At 32.5% G+C, this 22,333-nt stretch overlaps 9 protein-coding genes and 1 non-coding gene across 10 annotated transcripts; 6 read left to right on the top strand and 4 right to left on the bottom strand.

The window, feature by feature from the left end:
• Positions 1-94: 94 nt before the first annotated feature.
• On the top strand, positions 95-945 carry BX664DRAFT_327690 (inorganic phosphate transporter Pho88). Its single transcript, XM_051544458.1, has 3 exons — positions 95-346; positions 407-496; positions 572-945. Exons 1-3 carry the CDS (start codon positions 151-153, stop codon positions 865-867), a joined length of 582 nt encoding a protein of 193 aa, XP_051401056.1. The 5' UTR covers positions 95-150; the 3' UTR covers positions 868-945.
• BX664DRAFT_327687 (mediator complex, subunit Med6) lies at positions 888-2,232 on the bottom strand. The gene is made up of 5 exons (XM_051544457.1): positions 2,120-2,232; positions 1,903-2,054; positions 1,720-1,814; positions 1,557-1,639; positions 888-1,494 (listed from the first exon to the last, which is right to left on the bottom strand). The coding sequence occupies exons 1-5, from the start codon at positions 2,183-2,185 to the stop codon at positions 1,375-1,377; spliced, it is 516 nt and encodes a 171-aa protein (XP_051401055.1). The 5' UTR covers positions 2,186-2,232; the 3' UTR covers positions 888-1,374.
• Positions 2,233-2,326: 94 nt separating this feature from the next.
• On the bottom strand, positions 2,327-3,042 carry BX664DRAFT_327682 (uncharacterized protein). The gene has a single exon (XM_051544456.1). It carries the CDS (start codon positions 3,019-3,021, stop codon positions 2,368-2,370), a length of 654 nt encoding a protein of 217 aa, XP_051401054.1. The 5' UTR covers positions 3,022-3,042; the 3' UTR covers positions 2,327-2,367.
• Positions 3,043-3,988: 946 nt separating this feature from the next.
• Positions 3,989-4,375, top strand: BX664DRAFT_312728 (uncharacterized protein; the record flags this gene model as incomplete). Its single annotated transcript, XM_051542610.1, has 1 exon — positions 3,989-4,375. One exon carries the CDS (start codon positions 3,989-3,991, stop codon positions 4,373-4,375), a length of 387 nt encoding a protein of 128 aa, XP_051401053.1.
• Positions 4,376-7,537: 3,162 nt separating this feature from the next.
• On the bottom strand, positions 7,538-7,620 carry BX664DRAFT_t41. The gene has a single exon. It is a non-coding gene; the product is annotated as a tRNA-Tyr (tRNA).
• A 1,458-nt stretch (positions 7,621-9,078) lies between these two features.
• Positions 9,079-11,435, top strand: BX664DRAFT_312726 (uncharacterized protein; the record flags this gene model as incomplete). Its single annotated transcript, XM_051542609.1, has 9 exons — positions 9,079-9,562; positions 9,639-9,677; positions 9,735-9,838; positions 9,894-9,978; positions 10,377-10,452; positions 10,525-10,681; positions 10,764-10,922; positions 11,004-11,288; positions 11,364-11,435. The coding sequence occupies 9 exons, from the start codon at positions 9,079-9,081 to the stop codon at positions 11,433-11,435; spliced, it is 1,461 nt and encodes a 486-aa protein (XP_051401052.1).
• Positions 11,436-12,231: 796 nt separating this feature from the next.
• Positions 12,232-17,860, top strand: BX664DRAFT_293757 (uncharacterized protein; the record flags this gene model as incomplete). Its single annotated transcript, XM_051542063.1, has 7 exons — positions 12,232-12,496; positions 12,680-14,029; positions 14,246-14,488; positions 14,586-14,762; positions 14,859-15,585; positions 15,661-16,216; positions 16,604-17,860. 7 exons carry the CDS (start codon positions 12,232-12,234, stop codon positions 17,858-17,860), a joined length of 4,575 nt encoding a protein of 1,524 aa, XP_051401051.1.
• Positions 17,861-18,354: 494 nt separating this feature from the next.
• Positions 18,355-19,043, bottom strand: BX664DRAFT_327675 (reactive mitochondrial oxygen species modulator 1-domain-containing protein). The gene is made up of 3 exons (XM_051544455.1): positions 18,938-19,043; positions 18,762-18,844; positions 18,355-18,680 (listed from the first exon to the last, which is right to left on the bottom strand). Exons 1-3 carry the CDS (start codon positions 19,036-19,038, stop codon positions 18,568-18,570), a joined length of 297 nt encoding a protein of 98 aa, XP_051401050.1. The 5' UTR covers positions 19,039-19,043; the 3' UTR covers positions 18,355-18,567.
• Positions 19,044-19,222: 179 nt separating this feature from the next.
• Positions 19,223-20,499, top strand: BX664DRAFT_327674 (uncharacterized protein). Its single transcript, XM_051544454.1, has 6 exons — positions 19,223-19,263; positions 19,382-19,419; positions 19,512-19,638; positions 19,739-19,816; positions 19,894-19,997; positions 20,114-20,499. Exons 1-6 carry the CDS (start codon positions 19,252-19,254, stop codon positions 20,322-20,324), a joined length of 570 nt encoding a protein of 189 aa, XP_051401049.1. The 5' UTR covers positions 19,223-19,251; the 3' UTR covers positions 20,325-20,499.
• Positions 20,497-22,318, top strand: BX664DRAFT_384143 (uncharacterized protein). The gene is made up of 6 exons (XM_051549165.1): positions 20,497-20,646; positions 20,763-21,401; positions 21,463-21,674; positions 21,752-21,780; positions 21,893-21,941; positions 22,028-22,318. The coding sequence occupies exons 1-6, from the start codon at positions 20,551-20,553 to the stop codon at positions 22,125-22,127; spliced, it is 1,125 nt and encodes a 374-aa protein (XP_051401048.1). The 5' UTR covers positions 20,497-20,550; the 3' UTR covers positions 22,128-22,318.
• Positions 22,319-22,333: the final 15 nt, after the last annotated feature.

The raw sequence follows: 22,333 nt of genomic DNA, 5'->3' as shown, positions 1-22,333 counted from the left end.
AACAAAAACAAAAATGGAAAGAAAAGAAAAAAAATTTTCAAAGATAAAAAAAAAGATCTGAAAACGTGGAAAGATTGTTTTTTTTCAAACACCGAGTAGGTTAACTTCTTTTTCTCTCTGTTCTTATTTGAATACAACGTTTATTCTATAATGCCAGATCTGATCTACTTTGTTAATCATCCATTGTTCAATGTTATCTTTTTCATGATTGTCAAATATATGACCAAGAATATACCTTTAGAAGATCCCTCTATTATATCCTTGATTAGGAACATCTATCTTGCAGCACAAGCGGTCATCCTCGGTTTGAATTACTGGCTTATTGCAGTTGTAAGAAAGAAAAATGGTATGATAAAATAAAAAGTTATTTCAAACTATTATAAATATATAAATACTTTATATATAGACCAAACCATACTTCGATACATTGAACCTGGACAGCAAGGATGGGATGGATCTACTGGACCTGATCAATTGATTAACACAACATTTATGGGTAAAAATTTCTCTAATAAGAAAAAAAAAATACTATGAATATTTATTTTTTTTTTATTATTATTATTATATATAGATTATGATATAGCAGAAATCAAAAAGGGAATCAAGCAATCATTTACAGGCATAATGATGATTGCCTTCCTTCATCTTCAATTCCACTATATTCAACCTCTTATCTTACATTCTATTATGGGGTTTAAGACCTTTTTTATGTCCAAAGAAGCAAGGATACATCTGTGGCAAGGTAGAACGACTAGTGGCGAATTACGACGACCTTTTAGGACCGAATCTCCTTTTGGTTTATTCATCCCTGAAAATAGGCAACCTAGAATAGCATCAAGAAAAGAAAGATCAAGAAAAGTGGAATAATTTAGTATTATATATAGATTGTTTTATTGATTAAAATATAATAATAATAAAAAAATAAGGTTGATATATAAGAAGAAAGAGAGGATTGAATTAATCTAAACTAGATCGGTTTCTTGAGGATTTGTCGTTGGTTTTTTTCTTCGTTTGGTGCTTGCCATACCACTTCCTTCATCCACAATCTTCTTTCTAGGTCGTTTTAGGTTGGTATCCTGTTGTTGTGTCATCTAATATATATATATATATATGAAATTAATAAAATCGTATATATCATTTCTGACTTCATCATTCTTTACCGATTGGAGTGAATCTGTTGATTGAGACTTTGTAGGAGGTGTATTTACATTGGTATCTGAATGTTCAATGATGTGTCTAACTTGTTCTATACGGAAAGCAGAAGTATCAATAGCTCGATCCATACACATTCGAAAAGCTTGATTTTCTTGAGCTCGTAACATATTCGGTTGTCCTAAAATAATAACAATCAATACTCTATTATTACTTTTCTATTCACTTACCTTTATCAGTTTTTTCCTTTGATGTTTTCCAGCTATAACCTTTAGAAGGATTAAAATCCATGACTGATTGTGTTTCTTTAAATGCACTATTCACATGGAATAAACTAGTTAACTAATAATAAAATTGGAATTTTTAATTTCATCAAAAGTGGTCAGGTCTAATCTATCACTTACTAAACGGTTGGCAATGACAGAGTAGATAGTTGGTGATTGATAAACATTAGCGCCCATAATATAATAAGTTGCAATTGGATTCACTATGAATATATATATATATAATATAAAAGTTATTCTTGTTATTTTCAAAAGTCGTGTTTTACAAATGCAACAAACTTACCATCATCAGGAGCAGGACCACGACGATATCTCTTTTGAATAACCCACACTGGAGGTTGTTCATGAGTAACAGCAAACTCTATACCTGTCATCTTCCTATAAAAAAAAAAAAAAGGGAAGTCAATAAACAAAAGCCAAAATCTATTCTTATATAGAAAATAAAAAAAAAAAAAAAAGAATTTACCTTAATGCTTCCATAGTGATTTCATTGCTTTGTTTCAAGTCGTTATATTGTGTTTGCATTGCTAATATCTGGTTGTTGCTTTGACGATCCCAAAAAGGTGACATGGCGAAATATTCTAATACCATATGTTGATTTTGAAAACCACCTACACGCTATAAAATAATACAAAAATAGTTTTGAATGAATATAGAATAGAAATCATTATTTTTTTTCTTACCTCTAACCAATTTGTATCACGCCACTCTACACTAGTTAAATCTTCTGTTGCTGTTGAACGTTGCATAATGAAATAAAATATATAAATTTGATTTGTTACAACCGAAAAAAAAAAAAGAGGAAGAAGAGAAGAAAAAAAAAAAAAAAGGTGGATACTTTTTATTTTCTATTCAAATTCAGCCAATCATCATTGTGCAAAAACTTTGCATTTCTTATAAAGAAATCAATTAAATCAATCATTTTATTATACTACGTTATTTTTACTGTAAGAAGGGCTACCACACCATCTTGCGCAATTCCGTGAATTATACCTTGGTTACCAGGAGCTAATAAATCAGTTAATCTGCTCATAGTTGTGATATATGTAACACCATTATATGTCAGAGTACCAACAGCATTTGCTACAAGTGAGTCTCTGCCTTTATTGTATCCATCCGGAACAATATTGTGCCCTTGTGCTGCACTTTCTTCTTGACCAACAGCTAAAAATAATGCTCCAGAATTGGCTGTAGGACCATTTTGTCTAAACATCCTAAAATGACTGCCACCTACTGCAGATTCTAGACAAGTACCTTCTATAGGATCATCATAATCTTCTCTTAATTCTGTTGTTTGGTTTATCCAGCCATTGCCATCACCAAGATTCGCTGTATGTGGCATACCAAGATGGATACCAAGACATTCAGTACTAAAACCTATTGCTTGAAAATAGTTTAATGATCCGTGATCGGTAAGGATATCGGGAGAAGATTCTCCACTAATAATAACATTAAGTGGTTCACCAAGTCCATTTTGTGTGTTTGTTAACATCGATCCACCACCATTTGTCGGATTAAAAAAAGGAACACAAGTAACAAGACCAAAATTATATAAAAATAAGAAGATAAAGTATTGATTAAACATTTTTTTTTTTTTTTACTAAAGCGACCTTTTTTTTTTTTTTTTTTTTATAAAGTGGATGATATTTTATACTGGTATAACATTTAGGAGATGTGATAGGAGTGCTTGCATTATTATCTGCAATGATCATGTGGCTATACTCTCTATCAGGTATAACCTCGAATTTGTCCAAAAGATATGTATGACTTTAAGCAACCACATTATTGACAGAATAATCTAAAAGGGAACAAGAAGTACTGGTAAATGCAAGTCTTTTATTTCGGGTCCCTTACCAAATTTGGATTACTGAGATACAGAGTTTTATTGGTTAGCAAGGGGTCATCCCTTTTTTTTTTTTTTTTTTTTATTTGCTTTACAAATACTAAAGCTGGTGATGATCAACTACTGTATACAAACTTATCATCATAAAGAAAAACAACATCATCCTTTCCACTGTTAAACATTTTTTTTTTTTTTTTTTTTTACATCGTTGCTCCAATTTCATTTCATTATAACAAAATTCTTACATCCATGTTCAAAATATTGCACATTAGTGATTTTTATATATATATTTTTACATATTTTTCAAACTTTATTATCCAACAAATTAGTATAAATACTCCACCTGTTCTCTTTTAGTTTAATCTATCTTTTTTTTTTTTTTTTTGTGAATAAAAAGCATCCTTCATCCCTAGTTACAGTAACTGTATGGCGGATTCATTATTTTGATTGGCTCAACCCTCGTTTTTTGAAGTCAGACTAAGAACATTTTGATTTCTTTACCTTCCAAATAATTGACCTTTTTATTTTTCTACTTTACTTTTCTTTTTTATTTTATCTCTTTTCCTATACGTGTGCTTGCATAATCAAGTACTGGTGCACACTATAAACCTTTTAAATAATCAATCATCCTATTTACTTTTTTTATTTTGGACCTGTTATACATATAAATACTGACAAAAAGAAAGTATAAATCTTTATTATAACAACTATGTCAAATTCTCTTGCTACTACTATGGATAATCACTTTGTAATTGATACCTTGAATCCCGAATTCACTATTCCACAAGAGCTGGCCACTATATTAGATACAAATACGTGGAATATACATTCTGTTACCAATGGAATAATCATTGACTCCCAATCCACGGTTGACAAAGTAGACGAATGGATAACTGGACAAAAAGTTGACATCAACGACCACCCCTTTTTATCTCCAAAGCATATTATACCGTTTACTGTTGAAGACTTGGTGCTAGCATATCTCTATAAGTTGAAGGAATACAAGGAAAAACAGTTAGAAATATACCACGAAGAAGCAAATAACCTGATTCCACTTGTTCTACAAATTCTACATCACAACTTCACACGACCATAGGACGACACCACCCGAGTCACATACGTAACACAACGAAGTCCCTTCTTTTACCGCTTTACTTTTCTTTTTTATTTTATCTCTTTTCTTATACGTGTACTTGCGTAATCAAGTACCGGTGCTCACTATTTAACTTATTCTCTTTCAATCATCCGTGTTAAAAGAATAAAAAATAAAAATATATAATTTTAAAAATCCCACATTATTTTTAAATCTCACACTTTTTTCTAAATCCCACATTTTTTTTATTTTATAACAATCTGCTTTTTTTTTAAAAAAAACATATGAATAAAGTGTAGTATAAATAATCCATATTAAAATAAAGATAATCAGTGTCAATTTTTTTAAATAAAATATTATTATAAACAAATATAAATCTCATTGGCCACTCTATTGGAAATAATCATCCAATGGTTTTAATTCTTTTAACAATCTTCAAACTTATTATTATTTTTATTTAATTATATACCAAATCATCAGGTCATTTGGTATCTTTTATTTATTTTTTTATGTGATCATCATTAACTGTGATTACAAATATCAATCCATTTCCATATTTGGATTATTTTATTTATTTTTTTTATCAAAATACGTTTTGTTCTTTTCATATAAAAGAACTGGTGCTCACTACATATCTATCATCTTCGATATTATTATTTTAATAACATCATCCATCAAATATATAAATCAATCATTCACACAAATAACAAAAAAATCCTTAACACTGTTGAAAGAAAAAAAAAATTTAAAAAAAAAAAAGGAAAAAGAAAAAAAAAATATATTTTTTGAATCTCATGAACTTTATTTCATAAACGAAATTCGTTTCGTTTATGATTTTCGTTTTCGTTTTCATTTTTTTAAACTTTATTTCATTTTAGTATAAATACCCCACCTTTTTCCTTTTTTCTTCTTCTTTTTTAGTTAATCATCAACGTATTTTTTTAAATAAATCTTTTCTTTTTATCCCTACTTGATTGTATTGTGGATTGTCACTTCTGATTGGCTCACTTTGTTCCTTATAACAAGAAAGAACAACTTTACTTCCCACCTACCTTCCAAATTTGGAACAAGTTTTTATTTTTCTTTACTTTACTTTTCTTTTTTATTTTATCTCTTTACTTATACGTGTGCTTGCGTAATCAAGTACTGGTGCTCACTATAAACATTATTAACTTTCAATCATCCGAATTACTTTTTCAATTTTGAACCTATAAACCAAAAAATCTCCCAACACCATCAACTACATAAATCAATCATCACACAAATAACAAAAAAACCTTTGTTGAAAGAAAAAAAAAATTTTTTTTTATCCATTTATTCTTTTTCATATACCGATGATAGCATATAGGTCACATCCATATCACATCCATATCACATCCATATCACATTCATCTCATGTCAATACCACCTATATCCCTTTCATCTATATGATCATTATATCTTTTATCTTTTTTTTTTTAAAAAAAAGTATAAATACCCCATCTGTCGTATCAGCGTATTTCGTAACCATATGCGTAAAATAAAACTAAAGAATGCATTCACAAATAAAGAATAAAAATACATCGTAAGATGGAATCAATTACATTGACGTGTAACAAAGTAGTTGGAATAAAGATAAAAGTTTTATTAAATAAAAATATAACTACTAAAGACTACTAATTGATATACTATAACTAAAATTGTTATAAAGAAAAGAAAGAAAGAAAAGAAAATAAAAATTACTGCATATCTAAAAAATAAAAAATAAAAATACGGACTTTGAAAGTTAGTATGCTCATGATCTTTTTGATACTATCAGGAAAGATATATATCATGTACAAACGCTTCAGGGCAACCAATATAATGAATCACTACACATATGATGATTCATCACATCAATAAAAAATAAAATACTAATAAAATTATACTCTCTGTATAACAGTATTACAAATTAAAATAAAAAAGAAAATAAAATAAAATCTGGTCACTAATCTTAAATATGGTGTAATCATACCAGTATTACGTATCACTCACTACGTACTTATATATAAGACCAACAAAACTTTTTGTGTAGATACTTTGTCTCCTTTTTTCAATCATCTTCGAAATAAAAAGAAATCTCACAGACTTGTTCTTGTCTCTTTTTCATTTTTTTATTTTTTTATAATATTATCATCAACAACACCACCAACATCACACCATCACCTTTCCCCTCTTCCTTTTTTTTTTAGTCAATAAATATTATATTTTTTGAAATATATCTTTTCTTTTCATCCCTACTTGATTATATTGTGGATTATCTATTTTGATTGGCTCACTTTGTTCTATATTTAAAGTCAGAACAATTTTACTCTACTTCTATTTTCCAAATTTGGAACAAGACTTTATTTTTCTTTACTTTACTTTTTGTTTTATTTTATCTCTTAACTTATACGTGTGCTTGCGTAATCAAGTACTGGTGCTCACTAAACAACTTATTCTCTTTCAATCATCCGAATTACTTTTTCAATTTTGAACCTATAAACCAAAAAAATCACCCAACTGTTAAAATAAAATAAAAAAAAAAAAAAAAAAAATATATATATATATATATTTACCGTGGTCACACTTTGTGACATCCAACCAAATTTTTTTTCACAAGTTTAACATCATTTTTTTTACTCAGGTTTAACATCGTATATTTTTTTTTGAACATCAGTCTGAACCGAGGTTTAAACCAAGGTTCAGAAAAATAGTATAAATAGCCCAACATTTTCTTTCATTTTTCTTTTTTTCAGTCAATAAAATATATTTTTTTAAATAAATAACTATCTTAACATCCCATCTCAATTGAAATTGTGGATTATCCCTTTTGATTGGCTCACTTTGTTCTATATTTAAAGTCAGAACAATTTTACTCTACTTCTACTTTCCAAATTTGGAACAAGACTTTATTTTTCTTTACTTTATATTTTTTTTTATCTCTTTACCTATACGTGTGCTTGCGTAATCAAGTACTGGTGCTCACTATAAACATTATTAACTTTCAATCATCCGGTTTACTTTTTCAATTTTAAACTTATAAACCAAAAAATTCCTCAACACAACACAACATAAATCAATCATCACACAAATAACAAAAAAACCCTTAACACTTAACAAAGGTTATTGTAGTACAAACTTCGTCACAAAAAATAAAAAAGAAGTTCCCTTCAACCTGATTCGAACAAGTGACCTAAGGATGACAATTTCATTACAGTCCTCCGCTCTACCAACTGAGCTATAAAGGGTCGAACTGACCAAAAAATTGGTCTCTTCTATATGAATCAGATATAAAAATGGCGCACAATGATTGGCTAGAACTAGCCGAGACGGCTATAGTTTAGCCTTCTCCGTCATCCCTCTACTGGACGTATACGAATGGACAACAAAAAAAACACTACTACTAATAATAATAAAAGTAATAATTAATCCATACAGAGTAATCGATATAATGTAAAATGATTTATTCATATCGGTTTTATTTAGTGGTATGCAGTAGGTACAATAATGATGATAATGATAAGTTGATAATACATAATGGTGTAAAGACAAATGTAGAAATAATAAAGGTAAAATTAGGCGAATCGTACTTTTTTCTTTGAGACCTACATTGATTAAAAAAAAAAAAAAGGTAAAAATAAGTCGCTTAACTTCAATGAACCAAATTCATTCCTTCTTTTTTTTTTTTTCGTTATAACTTACTTCCAACACTGGAGCGGCTTTTTTCTTCTTTTTGTTTTTCTTTTTTCTTTGTTCATCTAAATATCTTTGTTTTGCTTCCTCCTAAAGAACCATAAGGTTAGTATTCCTTTTTTTTTTTTTTTTTTTTGTAGATCGTCTTATGCATCTTACCAATTCGTTTTGCTTCAATGCTAATTTATTCTTTTTCTTCTTTTCCTTTTCTTCCACGAGTTTTTCCACAGCAAACTAAGAAAAGAGAGAATGAAAATCAGTTTGATATTTATATAATATATCGAATAAATTACCTTTTTCGAAAGTTTTTCGTCTTCACGTTTGGTTTCCTTGGCTGCAGCTTTTTCAATCAATGCCAACATGAGATCCTAAATAAATAAATAAATAAAGGTTAAGTACAAATTATCTACTACGTTTGTAATGTTTATCTACCTTGTTTGCATATTTTGGATTGTCAGTCTCTGAAGTTCCTTTCACTCGTTGCTTATGTGATTTTTTGATCGTTTTCGTGGATTGAATGGTTGAGGTCGTTGAATTAGATGCATTTGTTTTCTATTATATAAAAGAAAAGCAGTTGAATTTCTTTTTCTTTGTTTAATAATAAAACATATTATAGTATATAATATACCTTTGTTTTTGCCATGGTGATATAAAGGAAAGAAAGGAGGAAGAAAAAAAAATGGAATACAGGTTTTTTTTTTTTTTATTTGCCTAGTGGCTGAGAATAATGCTAACAATTCACCCCGCTTACAATTGTCCCTGCCAACGTTTTTTCTTTCTTTTCTAATTTTCTTTTCACTTTTTTTTTTTTTTTTCTTTCTTTCTTTTCACTTGTTCACATAATGCAATATATTCGATTCTCTTCTTTGTTAAAACAACAACAGACATCTCTATGTAAAAATCTTACTTCGTCACCGACAACAGCCTTCTGTTTAAAAAGTAGACCATCTTTTGTTTACGTCAGCATACGACCTCGTCAATTTACTCGTTTGTCTTCAACCTTGTCTGAAGCTATGCGTCGACAAAACAATCCATTCTATCGAGTAGGTCGCGTAGTGAATAATATGAATCCAAACAGAGTATTGTGGTCAGTGATTGGAATAAATGTTGGTGTATTTGGACTTTGGCAATATAGTATCAGTACATATAAGCAGTTTGGTGATCCCGATTGCCTCAACTTTATGCTCAAACACTTCATCAATTCGCCTGATGCTTGGCAACATGGACGTTGGCACACGCTTTTAACTTCTGCATTCTCGCATAAAAGTTTGGATCACTTGGGCATAAACATGTTGGTATTGTATTCTATCGGTCAAGGTGTTATGGAAGCTATTGGCGCTTCTCGATTTTTACTCTTATATTGTGGTGCTGGAATTGCTGGATCACTGGCTACAATGGTATATAGAAAGTATCTTCGTCCTGCACTGTTGAATAGTAATGGTGGTCGATATTCTTCTCTACGTGAACCTCCAAACATGGGATCTTTGGGTGCTTCTGGTAAAATAAAAAAATAAATAGATAGATAAGGAAAAATAGGATGAATTATAGATGATGAACTCATTTTATATAATAGGATCTGTCATGGGCTTGACTACATTTTTTGCTTGTGCATGTAAGTTTGAATAAAGAAAAATAATAGAATATTAATCTATTTTATATTGGATGATAGTTCCCAAAGCCACTTTTTTAGTATTTTTCGTGATACCAATGCCTGCTATTGCTGTAGTTGGACTCTTTGCGGCATATGATATCTATCAAGCAACAACTTTAAATGTAAGTATGATTATACCTATATGAAATATATTGATTAATTTATATTTGTTTTTAGACTGGTATTGTGGATAGTGCAGCTCATATTGGTGGTGTATCTTATGGAGCGGCTTATTGGTTCTTACGAGTGAAACCCTTATTACGTACTGGTCGCTGGCGTGTTTGATATATTACTGAAATATCACATGTGTAGATCTTCTTCCCATCTGTCCTCCCCAACAAACATAGTTTCTTTTTTTTTTTGTGCTGGGTTACAATTTTTACCAATTTTTTTTTTACCTGATTTTTTTTGTTGTCTTTCCCCTTTTCTTTTCTTTTCTTTTTTTTTTTTTTTAATTTCTTTTATTATCAACCATGGACTCTCTTCAATCATTATTCCCTTATGCCCTTCCTGCTGCCATCCTTGCTGGTTCAGCTTACTTCTTTTTGAACAGAAAAAGTATGTTTTATTATACTCCTTTTGTTTATAATAAATTTGAATCCATTCTATAGATGAACTAATGTTGCCCTTTTTTTTTTTTTAAAAAAAATAACATTGTAGCTCCTGTTCTTGATCCCAAGGAATATAAAAATTTCAAACTTATCGAAAAGACTGTTATTTCTCACAATACAGCAATGTAAGTGATCTTTTTTTTATTTATTTGATTATAAGAGGTTTTAGATGACTAAGTTGTTATGCTTTTCTTTAGTTATCGTTTCGGTCTTCCTCGTAAGGACGATGTGTTGGGTCTTCCTATTGGTCAGCATATTTCAGTCATGGCCGAAATCAATGGCAAGCAAATTTCAAGAAGTTATACACCTACCAGTCTTGATGAAGATGCTGGTCATTTTGATTTATTGATCAAGGTAAAAATAATATATATATATAAGAGGAATAATAAAGTGGCCTGACATAATTATGAATTGTTTCACTGATATTCTTATTTAGACATATCCTAGTGGTAATATCTCCAAGATGTTTGGTGAACTTAAGTTAGGTGATTCTGTTAGTGTTCGTGGTCCTAAGGGTAATTTCAATTATACTCCCAATTTGGTTCGTGCTTTTGGTATGATTGCTGGTGGTACTGGTATTACTCCTATGCTTCAAGTAAGATTATTCTATAAAATAATTATATATTCTTAACTTTCTTTCTTTTATTTTTTTTTTGTTTTTTCCTTTGATCAATAGATTATCCGAGCCATTGTTAGAAATCCTGAAGATAAGACTATCATCAATTTAATCTTTGCCAATGTGAATGAAGAAGATATTTTATTGAAGAAGGAATTAGATGATCTTGCTGTCAAACATGCCAATTTCAATGTATATTATGTCTTGAACAATCCTCCTACCGAATGGACTGGTGGTGCTGGATTCGTTACTCAGGATATGATCAAGGAACATTTACCTGCACCAGCCAAGGATATTCAAATCTTGTTATGTGGTCCTCCTCCTATGGTGTCTGCCATGACAAAGGTAAAATCTCCCTTTTCTTTCCCATTTTAATGGATTGATTTTTTACTTATTTTTTTTTTTTTTTTTTTTTTTTAGGCTACTGAAGCTCTTGGTTTCCAAAAACCTCGTGCTATCAGCAAGATGGGTGATCAAGTATTCAAATTTTAGATGACTATTGATACTTTTTTTTTTGGCCTTTGTCGACATAGTCTTAGTTAGTATATAAAGATAGAATTAAAAGTATGGATATATATATATATATATATATATATTAGGTTTGATCAATAAAGTGGATTCTTTAGATTTTAGTATATACTTTTTTTTTATGCTTTATTTTAGTAGGTAGTTTTTTTTTTTTCTGGTCGTTTGATCACTGTATCCTGTCGATTTAAAATTCCGTTAGAAACTTCCCTTTTTTTCTTTTTTTTTTTTTTTTCTCTTCTTTTTTCTTTTTCTTTTTTCCCTTGCCTTTTTTTTTTTTTTTTTTCATTATTTTATTCCAACTTATATACAATTAACGTCAATACACATATACACACGCAGACAAAAATATACATCATATATATATATTTGTTGTCTACATTCCCTACTTCTACAAATATATATATATATTTTCTTTTTTATCTGTCGGCGAACTGGTCTTTTTTACTTCTGATTGATTGTCTGGAAAATGTCGAACAATCCACCACCAAAACACCCTTCGGCATCGTCAACGAACAATTGGTTAAGCAGTATTCTTCGACCTCGTGCTGCTTCTATATCTGTGGAAACTTGTCTCAATGTTACTAATGCTGATCCTGCTGTTGCTTTGGATGCTCGTCCTGTTTTACAACTGTTATCCCATTCTCAGGCATTATCGACTCGCATCAAGCATCTCAAGGTATTTTCTGAACTGTGTGAAAGCTACAAATTCACTCATCTCGAAAATATCTTCTTCGCTGTTCAAGACATTTTGGAACCAACTATGCCTCGTGAAGCTCGTCATCGGGTGTTTGAATTTATGCTCGCTTGTATTACTGGTCAATATGATGAACTTGGTATGGCAAGAGTTACCTTTTATAACTCTTTACGAGATTATGACAACTGGGACGATTTTTATGACATGTATCGTGTGTTATATGCTCTTTGCAAAGGTGGTCGCGATATATCTGGTTTCGAAAAAAACATCAACAAACTTCTTATCAACTGGCTAGATATGACTTTGAAACGTGTATCTCACTTTCCCCATCGTTTACTCTTGGTATCTCATACTGGACAACAACCTTCGACTAGTTTCGATAACAAGAATATGAATACATCGACAAGTCAATCACCTCTCGCTGGAACAACCGATCAAAGTAGTATCTCGACAGAATCAACATCTCATCCTATAGTATCTAGTACTCTTTCCCCGAATATCGCGCCAACAACAGCACCCGCAAGAATCAAACCAACGGTTATTCCTTATCTCAGTGATATCTTACATCTTTTGACGTCAATTGCCAAATTCAACTTTGCCTTGTTTGAAGAATCTGAAGTCACTCAAATGGTAATTGCTACTCAACAAGCTTTTTATGCATCCAATCATCCAGATGATATCACTACATGCTTGTCGTTTTGTGATGTTGTCGTACGCTATCGATTCGTTCCTTTTGATGCTCTGAAACCTTTTTTGGGAATCATTTGTGGTGCGGTGACTCTTCCAAAAGATGCTTTGTCTGAAGCTTCTATATCTTATTGGTCCATCTTTCTCAATCTATTACGATCTCACTGTGCGCACAATGCAATTTTGACTTTATGCAACTTTATGGAAGAACGTTTGGATCCTGGTTCAAGTGCAGAAAATTTGGCTGAAGGTGCTATTACATTACTTACCGAAACGGCATGGGGTGGTACTCATCATCAACCAACTGGGGCAGAAGCATACAAGGTCTCGGATACAGTCTTACTTCTCTACTTTTTACGGGCTGTTCAACAAGGCGGAAGGAACAATGGTGTTATCCATGCATGTATATTGAAAAGCTTGACAGATTTGGTGGCGGATCCTGATAAAGTCAATATTGGATTGATGGACTGGGATGTGATATGGGATATCTGTGATATTTGTACCACTTTTGTGCTTGGAATCATGGATGACTCTCAGAAACGTGTACTACAAAATCAACTACCGGATCATCATATTGGAACTACGGATGGAAACAACAACTGTGCTGAAACTGGTGATCTGACATACAATGCTGTTCATCAACTAGGGCGGTTCTTAGGAAGAATTTACAAGTTGTATTTGACCAAACAATTCAAAGGACCTGTAGGAAGATTCATGCATGTTTTATACGGTTTACGTCGATACGCTTCAGAATCATCAGCTACTATTTTGTTAGATTATTACGAAATGGAACATCATTTTTTGCCTTCATCGGAAAACTGGATCGAACTTTTATTGGAAATCACGAATACCTTCTTTTTATCACCACCTTCAAGGACAACAACAGCCATTCGATCGAGGGTATTGACTATTGTGGCGGATGTTTGTTTGGCAGTCAAAGATTTTTATTCTGAAGATATGTATCAACAAATCGTTACACCTATGATGGAACACATGGCTCAAGAAAAAGAAAGTCTTGTACAACAAAAAGCAATTGATCTTTTGGTGGAATGCTTATCGGATTGTCAGAATGAAATGATTTTTGATACGATGCTTGGAATATTGAAGGATTGCTCTCGTTGTCGATGTACCGCTTCTGATCAACACGCTACTACAACTACTACCTCTACGACAACGAGTGGAGATGACGACTTATCTTTTATTGTGGATCATCGAAATAGTGCTCCAACGACTTCAGCAACATCTACAACAAGTAATAGTGGAACACAACATTCATCTTTACGGCGTAGTCATTCTCAATCAAAAGCAAATGTGACACATTCTACTCATGATCAACCAATACCACGAAGTTCTACAACAACTGCTGCTTTTGGCTCCATCTCTTCTTTATCAGCTCCTTCGATTCATGGTCAATGTACTGGTATCCCTGGTATGTGTGGTATTATTGATCTGTTTGAACAGTTACTACGAAACAATCAGAAGAAAATGTGCGTCAAGGTGTATAATGTTATTACTCAAATTGCTAATGATACTGGTGGACTCTTTTGCCCATTTGGTGGTCCAAAATTGATTGCGGTGGATCTTTTATTACGGCTTCGGTGTTCTACAAATCATCGCATATTTGTAATCGAAAAAGGTAGGATGGTAGATGAATCAAAAAAAAAAAAAAAAAAAAAGATGCACTTTACTAATTAATATGATTTTATTTTAATTTATTTTATTTTTATTACTAGTACCTGTCACTGAAGAGAATAATTATGTATTGGCAATTCGAAAAGCTTATGATGACCGAAAAAGCAGCATTCAACAAGAACGTGAAAGTGGACCCTATGGATCAATTATCTCTCGACCTAGCGCTGGCAAGAAAAGATATGGTCAATCTAGTCCAGCAATATTATCATACAAGGAACGTCAAGGTGATGAAGACAGCGATAATGATGACGACGATGGTGATGGTGATGAAGATGAAGATGGGAATCAAATGGATGATATGGATAATGGTCAAGATGAAAATTCTGGTGGTGTGGTATTGAATATTAACGACATGATCAAGGGCTATATCTCTGTATTGTCTGATTCTCCAAACTGGGAACTAGTGGCTTTTGTTGTGAGACGCTTACCTTGGCAATTAGCAACGAAACATATGTTCTGTGGTGCAAGGACATTTATACGTAAACTTCATCGTGCCTTGGTGAAATGGATTAGCTCTCGAAACTTTTTGAAGCAAGTGACTCATATTCCTCCTACTGTCAAGCGAAATGATTTGAATGTCTATGCCTATCAAATACTTACAGTTCTTATCTCATATCGACGATTATTCAAGAAACATGCTCAAGATGAAATGGTCTATGCTTTTTACGTTGGTATTACTCAAGTCACTGCGGCAACAAAACCTTGTATCAATGCTCTAACGATCTGTTGTCACGAACTACCATTATCTGTTGCCAAGATGCTCAATGAAATCCTACAAAGAATGTCTCAAATTATTTCTGTTGGTAGTGTATCGGTACATATCCTGGAATTCTTATCTGGTCTTGCTCGTCTCCCTATTTTGTATTCAAACTTTACTGGTGATATGTACAAGCCTGTGTTTGCCATTGCACTTAATTATCTTCAACATGCACGATCTGTTACAGCAAGTAGTGGAACCAGCAACAGCGCTATGGGATCACAAACATCACCTTCTTCTACACCTGGAATGACTGTTTCACCATCCTTTACCTCTCCAGCTACGTCTAACAGTCAACCATCCACGCCATCACAGCAAGCACAACAACAACAACAACCTCAACAAAACAAAGATACTAGTCAACAAGGTGCAATGTCTCAATATGTTTTGATTATGGCATATCTAGTGATCACAGTATGGTTTACAGCAATCCCTTTACGCGAACGACGCAAGCATGTCCCATTCATCATTCAACGACTATTAGCAGGCACTCCAGCAGATGAACAAACATTTACCTGTATCGATATGCTCTCTCGTTTTACTTTTGCTGATGCAAGTCTGTCACCCCACAAATCTTTGGTATCGAAAATTCTTATGGACAATACGGATGATACTACTATAGGACAAGGAAAATCAACTAGTAGCAGAGATACTCGAACTTGGGTTTATGGACATACGTTACTCACTCTCAAAACTGCGAAAGCACTTGGATGGGTTGAAATGACTATTCGGCGACCTTCTGGTACAGTATCTATGATGTGCAACATTGAAAATACAATCAAATCGGACGACATTGACTACAAGACGCTACCAGCATTACTGATGATGCAATACCAACCTGATTTGATGGCCCATCGTTTATTGAGCGAAACAGAAATTACTCGACAGGACAACACAAATGCGGATACAATAGCAGTGATGACTGATACAACCATGACTATGACAACAACTGCGACAATAGACAACAACAATAATAATAATAATCGATTGGCGGCTGAAGGAGAAGCACTCGGTATTACATTTGACGAAGACGAAGGCGACACAACAGAAAACAAAACAATTGCGGGTTCTACTGATCACAACAAATCAAACAAAACGATATCAACCCCTACTTCACCACTATCAGCATCATCATCATCAGCACGTGTACGACTGGAAGATAATATGAATACATATACCAAATCGCCACCATCTCATCAACAGGTAACGACATCATCATCATCATCATCATCATCCCCATTACTACCAGCAGGTATCAAAACACCTCGTTTGGACAAGACTCGAGCAGCAGTAGCACAAGAGGAACGAATTCATACAATTGTACGTGATATTTTATCTGATCAACAAGGTGAACATGGTGTTTCCCAGCAATCAAGAAATTTATTACGAAAAATGGAACCTTCATTGGATCCTGGCTTTTTATACCTTCAGTTGAATAACTATCCTGATTTGACTGGTTCTTTGGAAATGTTACCTCCTTTACCTGATGATGAAGCAAATATACGAGCAATTGGAAATCTGGATCGAATTCCTGTAGTGGATTTTCACAAAATTGGTGTGTTATATGTGGGCAAAGGACAAAAACAAGAAGTGGAAATTCTTGCCAACACTCGAGGATCACCTGATTATGTCAAATTTTTGAATGAATTGGGAACAATAGAACGTCTTCGTGGACGTGCTGGAAATACCGGTGGACTTGATCGTGAAATGGATATTGACGGTGCTTATGCTTACTTTTGGAAGGATGATGTGACGGAAATGGTATTTCATGTGGCGACAATGATGCCTACTCATCTGGATCGGGATCCTCGTTGTAGTGGAAAAAAACGACATATTGGTAATGACTTTGTGACCATTGTATACTTTGACAACGATGATATGGCGGCAGAATATGCTTTCGATACACTTCCTGGACAATTCAACTTTATCAATATTGTCGTCACACCTTATTCAATGTCAACCGAAACATCATTACCATCACGCGCCATGTGGGGTCAAGAAAATACTTTCTTCAAAGTGACTATGCAAAAACGACCTGACATGCCGGACATGGGACCCATCAGCGAATCCAAACTTATCTCTGCTCAATCATTACCAGGTTTTGTACGTCAAGTCAGTCTTCATGCCAACATCTTTGCGCAAATTTTCCATCGGTTCGGTGCAGGTGGAAAACAAGAGTATGTATCACATTGGCGGGAACGATTACGGCATATCCGACGGATCAAAGATCGTGTATTGCAACAGCAACAATCACAGCAGCAACAATCATCAGCAGTGAATACAACAGCAGTTGCAGCAACTACATCTACTACTACATCGACAAGTAACGCATCGACTGTGATACCTTCTGGTACAGCTGGTGGATCAACAACAACATCGACACCCAATATTAACAGTTCATCGATACTCACACCTACAAATTTGAATGGTATTATATCATCAGCACCTCCAAATTCATCTTCAGCATCCAATTCTACATCTACAACTCCTATTCTTATGTCTATGAATACATCAAAACCTCATTTGGAAAGTCTCTTTGATTTTACTCGATATACCTGAATTCCTTTCATTGTTAGCTAGTTTAGTCCTCCCTCCATACTTATATGTCTAGAAATAATAAACTTTGATTATTTTTTTTTTTTTTTTTTTTTTTTGTAATTGTTCCTTTATTTTTCATTTTCAATCGGATTGCTTGGCTGCGTGAATTTGTCTGGTCTATGTCCATCCTATCTTTTTTTTTTTTTTTTTAATAATCAATTAGACCATCTCTGTATATTTATTTATATGTTTGGATTAGAATAGATGAAGGTTACAAGTTGGAAATGAAAGTGATGTCTTCCTTTGTAAAGTTGATGTCATAGAAACTTGGATTGGAAATTCATTCAAAAAGGGATAAAGATTATCTATCATTCGTTTTAAAGTTACATCAGATCTTCAAGTCTATCATGAATGCTAGCTTCATTCACTGATCATTCATCAATGAAATTTGTCTTTCACGCTAATCATCAAAGTCTATCTTCCACACTTTGCAAATATAACAAACGCCATCCTAATTGATTCCAATAATATCTAAGGCAAAGTCAGAGTTTTTATTATTATCATAATAACAAGACAAAAAGAAGAAAAGGAAGATAGGAAGGATATAATATACGTACTAAATCAATAATCACTAAACTACTAAACTGGGATAAACATAATGATAATTCTATGATGATTTTTACAAGAGGCATTGTATTGAATGTAGAGACATATGTAGTGGGCGTTCTTTAATCCAAATGTTTGGCTTCTTGAGGTTGATTGATGATGACAGGAAGTCTATGAGATTGTTGCCAATTGATTGCCTTTTTTGCACCTTCGGAACGAATGACTGAGCCAATAGCTAAATTGTTTTACAAAGAAGTTTACACGTTAGTTAATTTACGAATACAAAAAAAAAGAAGTCATTCATCAATGAACTCACACATGAAAAAACCAAAGGAAGCAGCAGAGCCAAGCATATATTGACTTAAAGTAGACAGAGCACCTTTTCGTCCTCCTCCAAAACTAGATAAAAAAAAAAGAAGATACACAAGGAAAAAGCTTGATAAATAAATATGTTGTAATCTTCTTTTTTTTTAAAGTCATTTTGTATATTACCGCAAAATAGTGATTCCACCGAATACAAAACCTACGCAGAGACCAACAGTGCCACCCATCAAAGCACCCATTTTCATTTTGTCTAAAGTTGAAGGTTCCATTGTGTAGAATTAATAAAAGTTAAAAAAAAAAAAAAGAAAAAGAAAAAAAGACGCAGGAAAAGATGCCACCTATTTTTGTTTGGTGGTCACGAGTATTCAACTTCCGAAGATCTGTGGATACAAATTGGGATCATTCATTTTTTTGTGCATTTTTGTATTTCTCTCTCTCTCTCTTTTTTTTTTTTTTTTTTTTTCTTTCTTCTTCTTTTTTTAATGGAGACAAAGGTAAGGTATCCTCGTAGTAACAAATTTTATAGAGAGCTTTATGAAGTCAAGCTGTATAACCAACACTTTACTTATATGCATACCTTTCTTTTTTTTTTAAAAAAATATCATTGTTTAGAGATTATATATTGGAAACTTGGATCCTTCAGTTGACGAGTAAGTGAATCAAGTTATCACCAGACTGATTTATATTAAATATTCACTTATCTTCCTTTCTTTTATTTTGAACCTTGAAAATTTTTCTATAGATATGCTGTCATGAAACTATTCGAACCTTATGGCAAGATCATTGTATTTGAATATATGTTTTACCTTCATGGACCGAAGAAAGGCCAACCAAGAGGTTACTGCTTTTTGGAATATGAAAACAAAAAGGTAAAGATTATAGATGTTTAAAAAGAATATCTTTTACTATAGAATGATCATTCATCCTTTCATGTCTCTTTGGATTTGATAACACGCATTTATTTGATAGGATGCTTTGACAGCAATCAGTGCATTGAATGGAAAGAAGATCAAGGGAAGAACTCTAGTAGTATCATCGGCAAATAAAGTAATCAAAGAGAATGATATGGATCATAAATGACATGAATTGATCTAACCTTTTTTTTTCTTTTTTTAATTCTCCAGAATACTTCATCATCAGATAATAGCAATAGACATCATCGATCGACCATCCATAGACCAACGTCTTTTAGTCTGTTAAGGAATCAAAAGATGTCACAACCTGCAAGGTACAAAGGAAGAAAAAAAAAAAAGGAAAACAAAAGAGTGTGTATGTGTGCGTGTCAAATGAAGCTGCATATCTTCAGTTCTGATACTGATACCTATGTCTCTTTCGTCTTTGTAGTACGGATGCCAAAATTCTAGCCATTGAACAAAAACTAGCTGCATTACAAAAGCCCAAGCAATCAACGTCCCCGGTTTGTCCTGATACCCAACCTACTACATCACAACGACAATCGACCGCATCATCCTCATCATCCTCATCATTGTTATTATCATCATCATCATCATCATCATCATCATCATGTCGTCCATCTAGATATAGACCATATTGAATAGCATTGATCCAAATATGTTTATTATATATTATTGTATCCCCCCTTCATTACTAGTCTTTTTGTACCTATCCCCATTTCCATATTTGATTGTTTTCCCGACCATTCTTAATGTTTGACAAAAATGAATTAGACTCTCCTATACATATTAAAAATAAACAAATCACTACTTGCCTTTTTTTTTTTCTTCTTCTTCTTCTTTGTCTTCTTTCCACTTTCTGTCACCATGGAAGCATTATTGGAATTATTTTGCGCGCCTTCGATACCATCTGTGAATGTCACTGAACTTAAAAAGGCCAACTTTGCGCAATTACTGGAAAAAGTAATGTCCCATTTCTTTTATATTATTATTCATGCTTTCACTTATTGACGGATGATTGTATTTGATTTTTTTTTTTTTTTTAAAAAAAAAATATTAATAAAAATAATAATATTTAGACAATGATATCATCCTCTGAAATCATGAATACTGGATCATTGAGAAAGGAAGTATCAAACTATATGACCAATAGTTTAAACAACAAATCACATAGCGTTAGTAATACACGACGTACAGTTCAACAAATCTTGGATGCAGCCATCAATACAAGACATAATGAAAAAGAGAAAAATGTGTTGAGATGGGTACAATTTTGTGTGGATACTTGTCTAAGTCAACAAGTTGGTGCCACCACAGCGAACAACTCCGATCAAGTGAAGCCAACAAAGAAGAAACAGGAAAAAAAGAAGGAAAAAGAGGATGATGATGATGCAGATTCTATTGGTTATCATGTTATTGGGGCTTCAGATGATGATTATGTTCCTTCTGATTCTATTGATGATGATGATGATCAACAAGTTCCATCATCTCCTCCAGCAAAAAAGAAAACAGAGAAGGATGACAAGAAAAAGAAACCTACCACCACCAAAAAAAAGAAAGAAGAAGATCAACCTCCTTTTATTCAACCTAATGCCGGTGCCAAAGCTGTAGTTTCTTATTTTTCTTCTTCTCATCCTGTGGCTGCTTCAGAAAAAAATGGTTTAGCATCTGGTCATTTTATCAAATCCTATTTCTTTCCATCCAAAGAAAGTTTCAATGTAAGAGGGAAAAAGATAAAAAAAAAAATAAAAAAAAAAAAAACTAACGCCACTATATTAGGCTTTTACATCTGTATTAAATTCTGCTCAAAAAACCATTGATGTATGTGTATTCTCTTTAACGGATGATGATGTTGCCGATGTTTTAATTGCTGCCAAGAAAAGAAATGTTACTATTCGTATCATCACTGATAATCAACAAGCAGCAGGTGTGGGTGCTGATGCTGAAAGATTACAAAAAGATCATGGTATTCCTTATAAGACTGATCATACGTAAGTAAATATGAAATTTTAAGGGGTCAGGGGATAAGAGAAAAAAAAAAAGTTGATTCTTTTTTTTTTTTTTTTAGTACTGGATATATGCATAACAAATTTGCAGGTAAGGAATACATTTAAATTTTTTTTTTTTATTGTGATCATCCATCATCATATAATCTGACAACATCATCCCAATCTAAACTTGTTTTTTTTTTTTTTTCTCTCTTTGACAGTGGTGGATTCAAAAACGTTGATCAATGGAAGCTTTAATTGGTCAAAAGGGTAAAAACAGTGACACAAGCTGCATTTATCTAATTTCAATGACCGTGAACTAATTCTAATCTCTCTTTTTCTTTATCATTATGTAGTGCTCGTTTTAAGAATAGAGAAAACATCATCATCACTAATCTTCCCTATTGTATTCAAGAATTTCAAGCACAATTTGATGCTCTTTGGGAAGAGTTTTAAATAAACATGTAGAACTATGATATATAAAAAGAAAAAAATCTCTCACCTTTCTTTGGTCCCGAGTTTAAAAAAAAGGGGTGGCTTTTGTAGTGTTCACTTTCCGATGCCGGAGTCGACAGAAAATTTTTTTCAATAAAGCGACATTTTCCTTTTTTCCTTTTTCTTTCCTTTTTTTACCTTTTTTTTTTTTTATAAACTATTATATA

The sequence above is a fragment of the Halteromyces radiatus genome, assembly GCF_025201355.1.
Source record: "Halteromyces radiatus strain CBS 162.75 chromosome Unknown BX664scaffold_3, whole genome shotgun sequence".
Taxonomy (NCBI): domain Eukaryota; kingdom Fungi; phylum Mucoromycota; class Mucoromycetes; order Mucorales; family Cunninghamellaceae; genus Halteromyces; species Halteromyces radiatus.
Note: the sequence above shows the minus strand (reverse complement) of the source record. Positions and strands in the feature narration are given on the sequence as shown.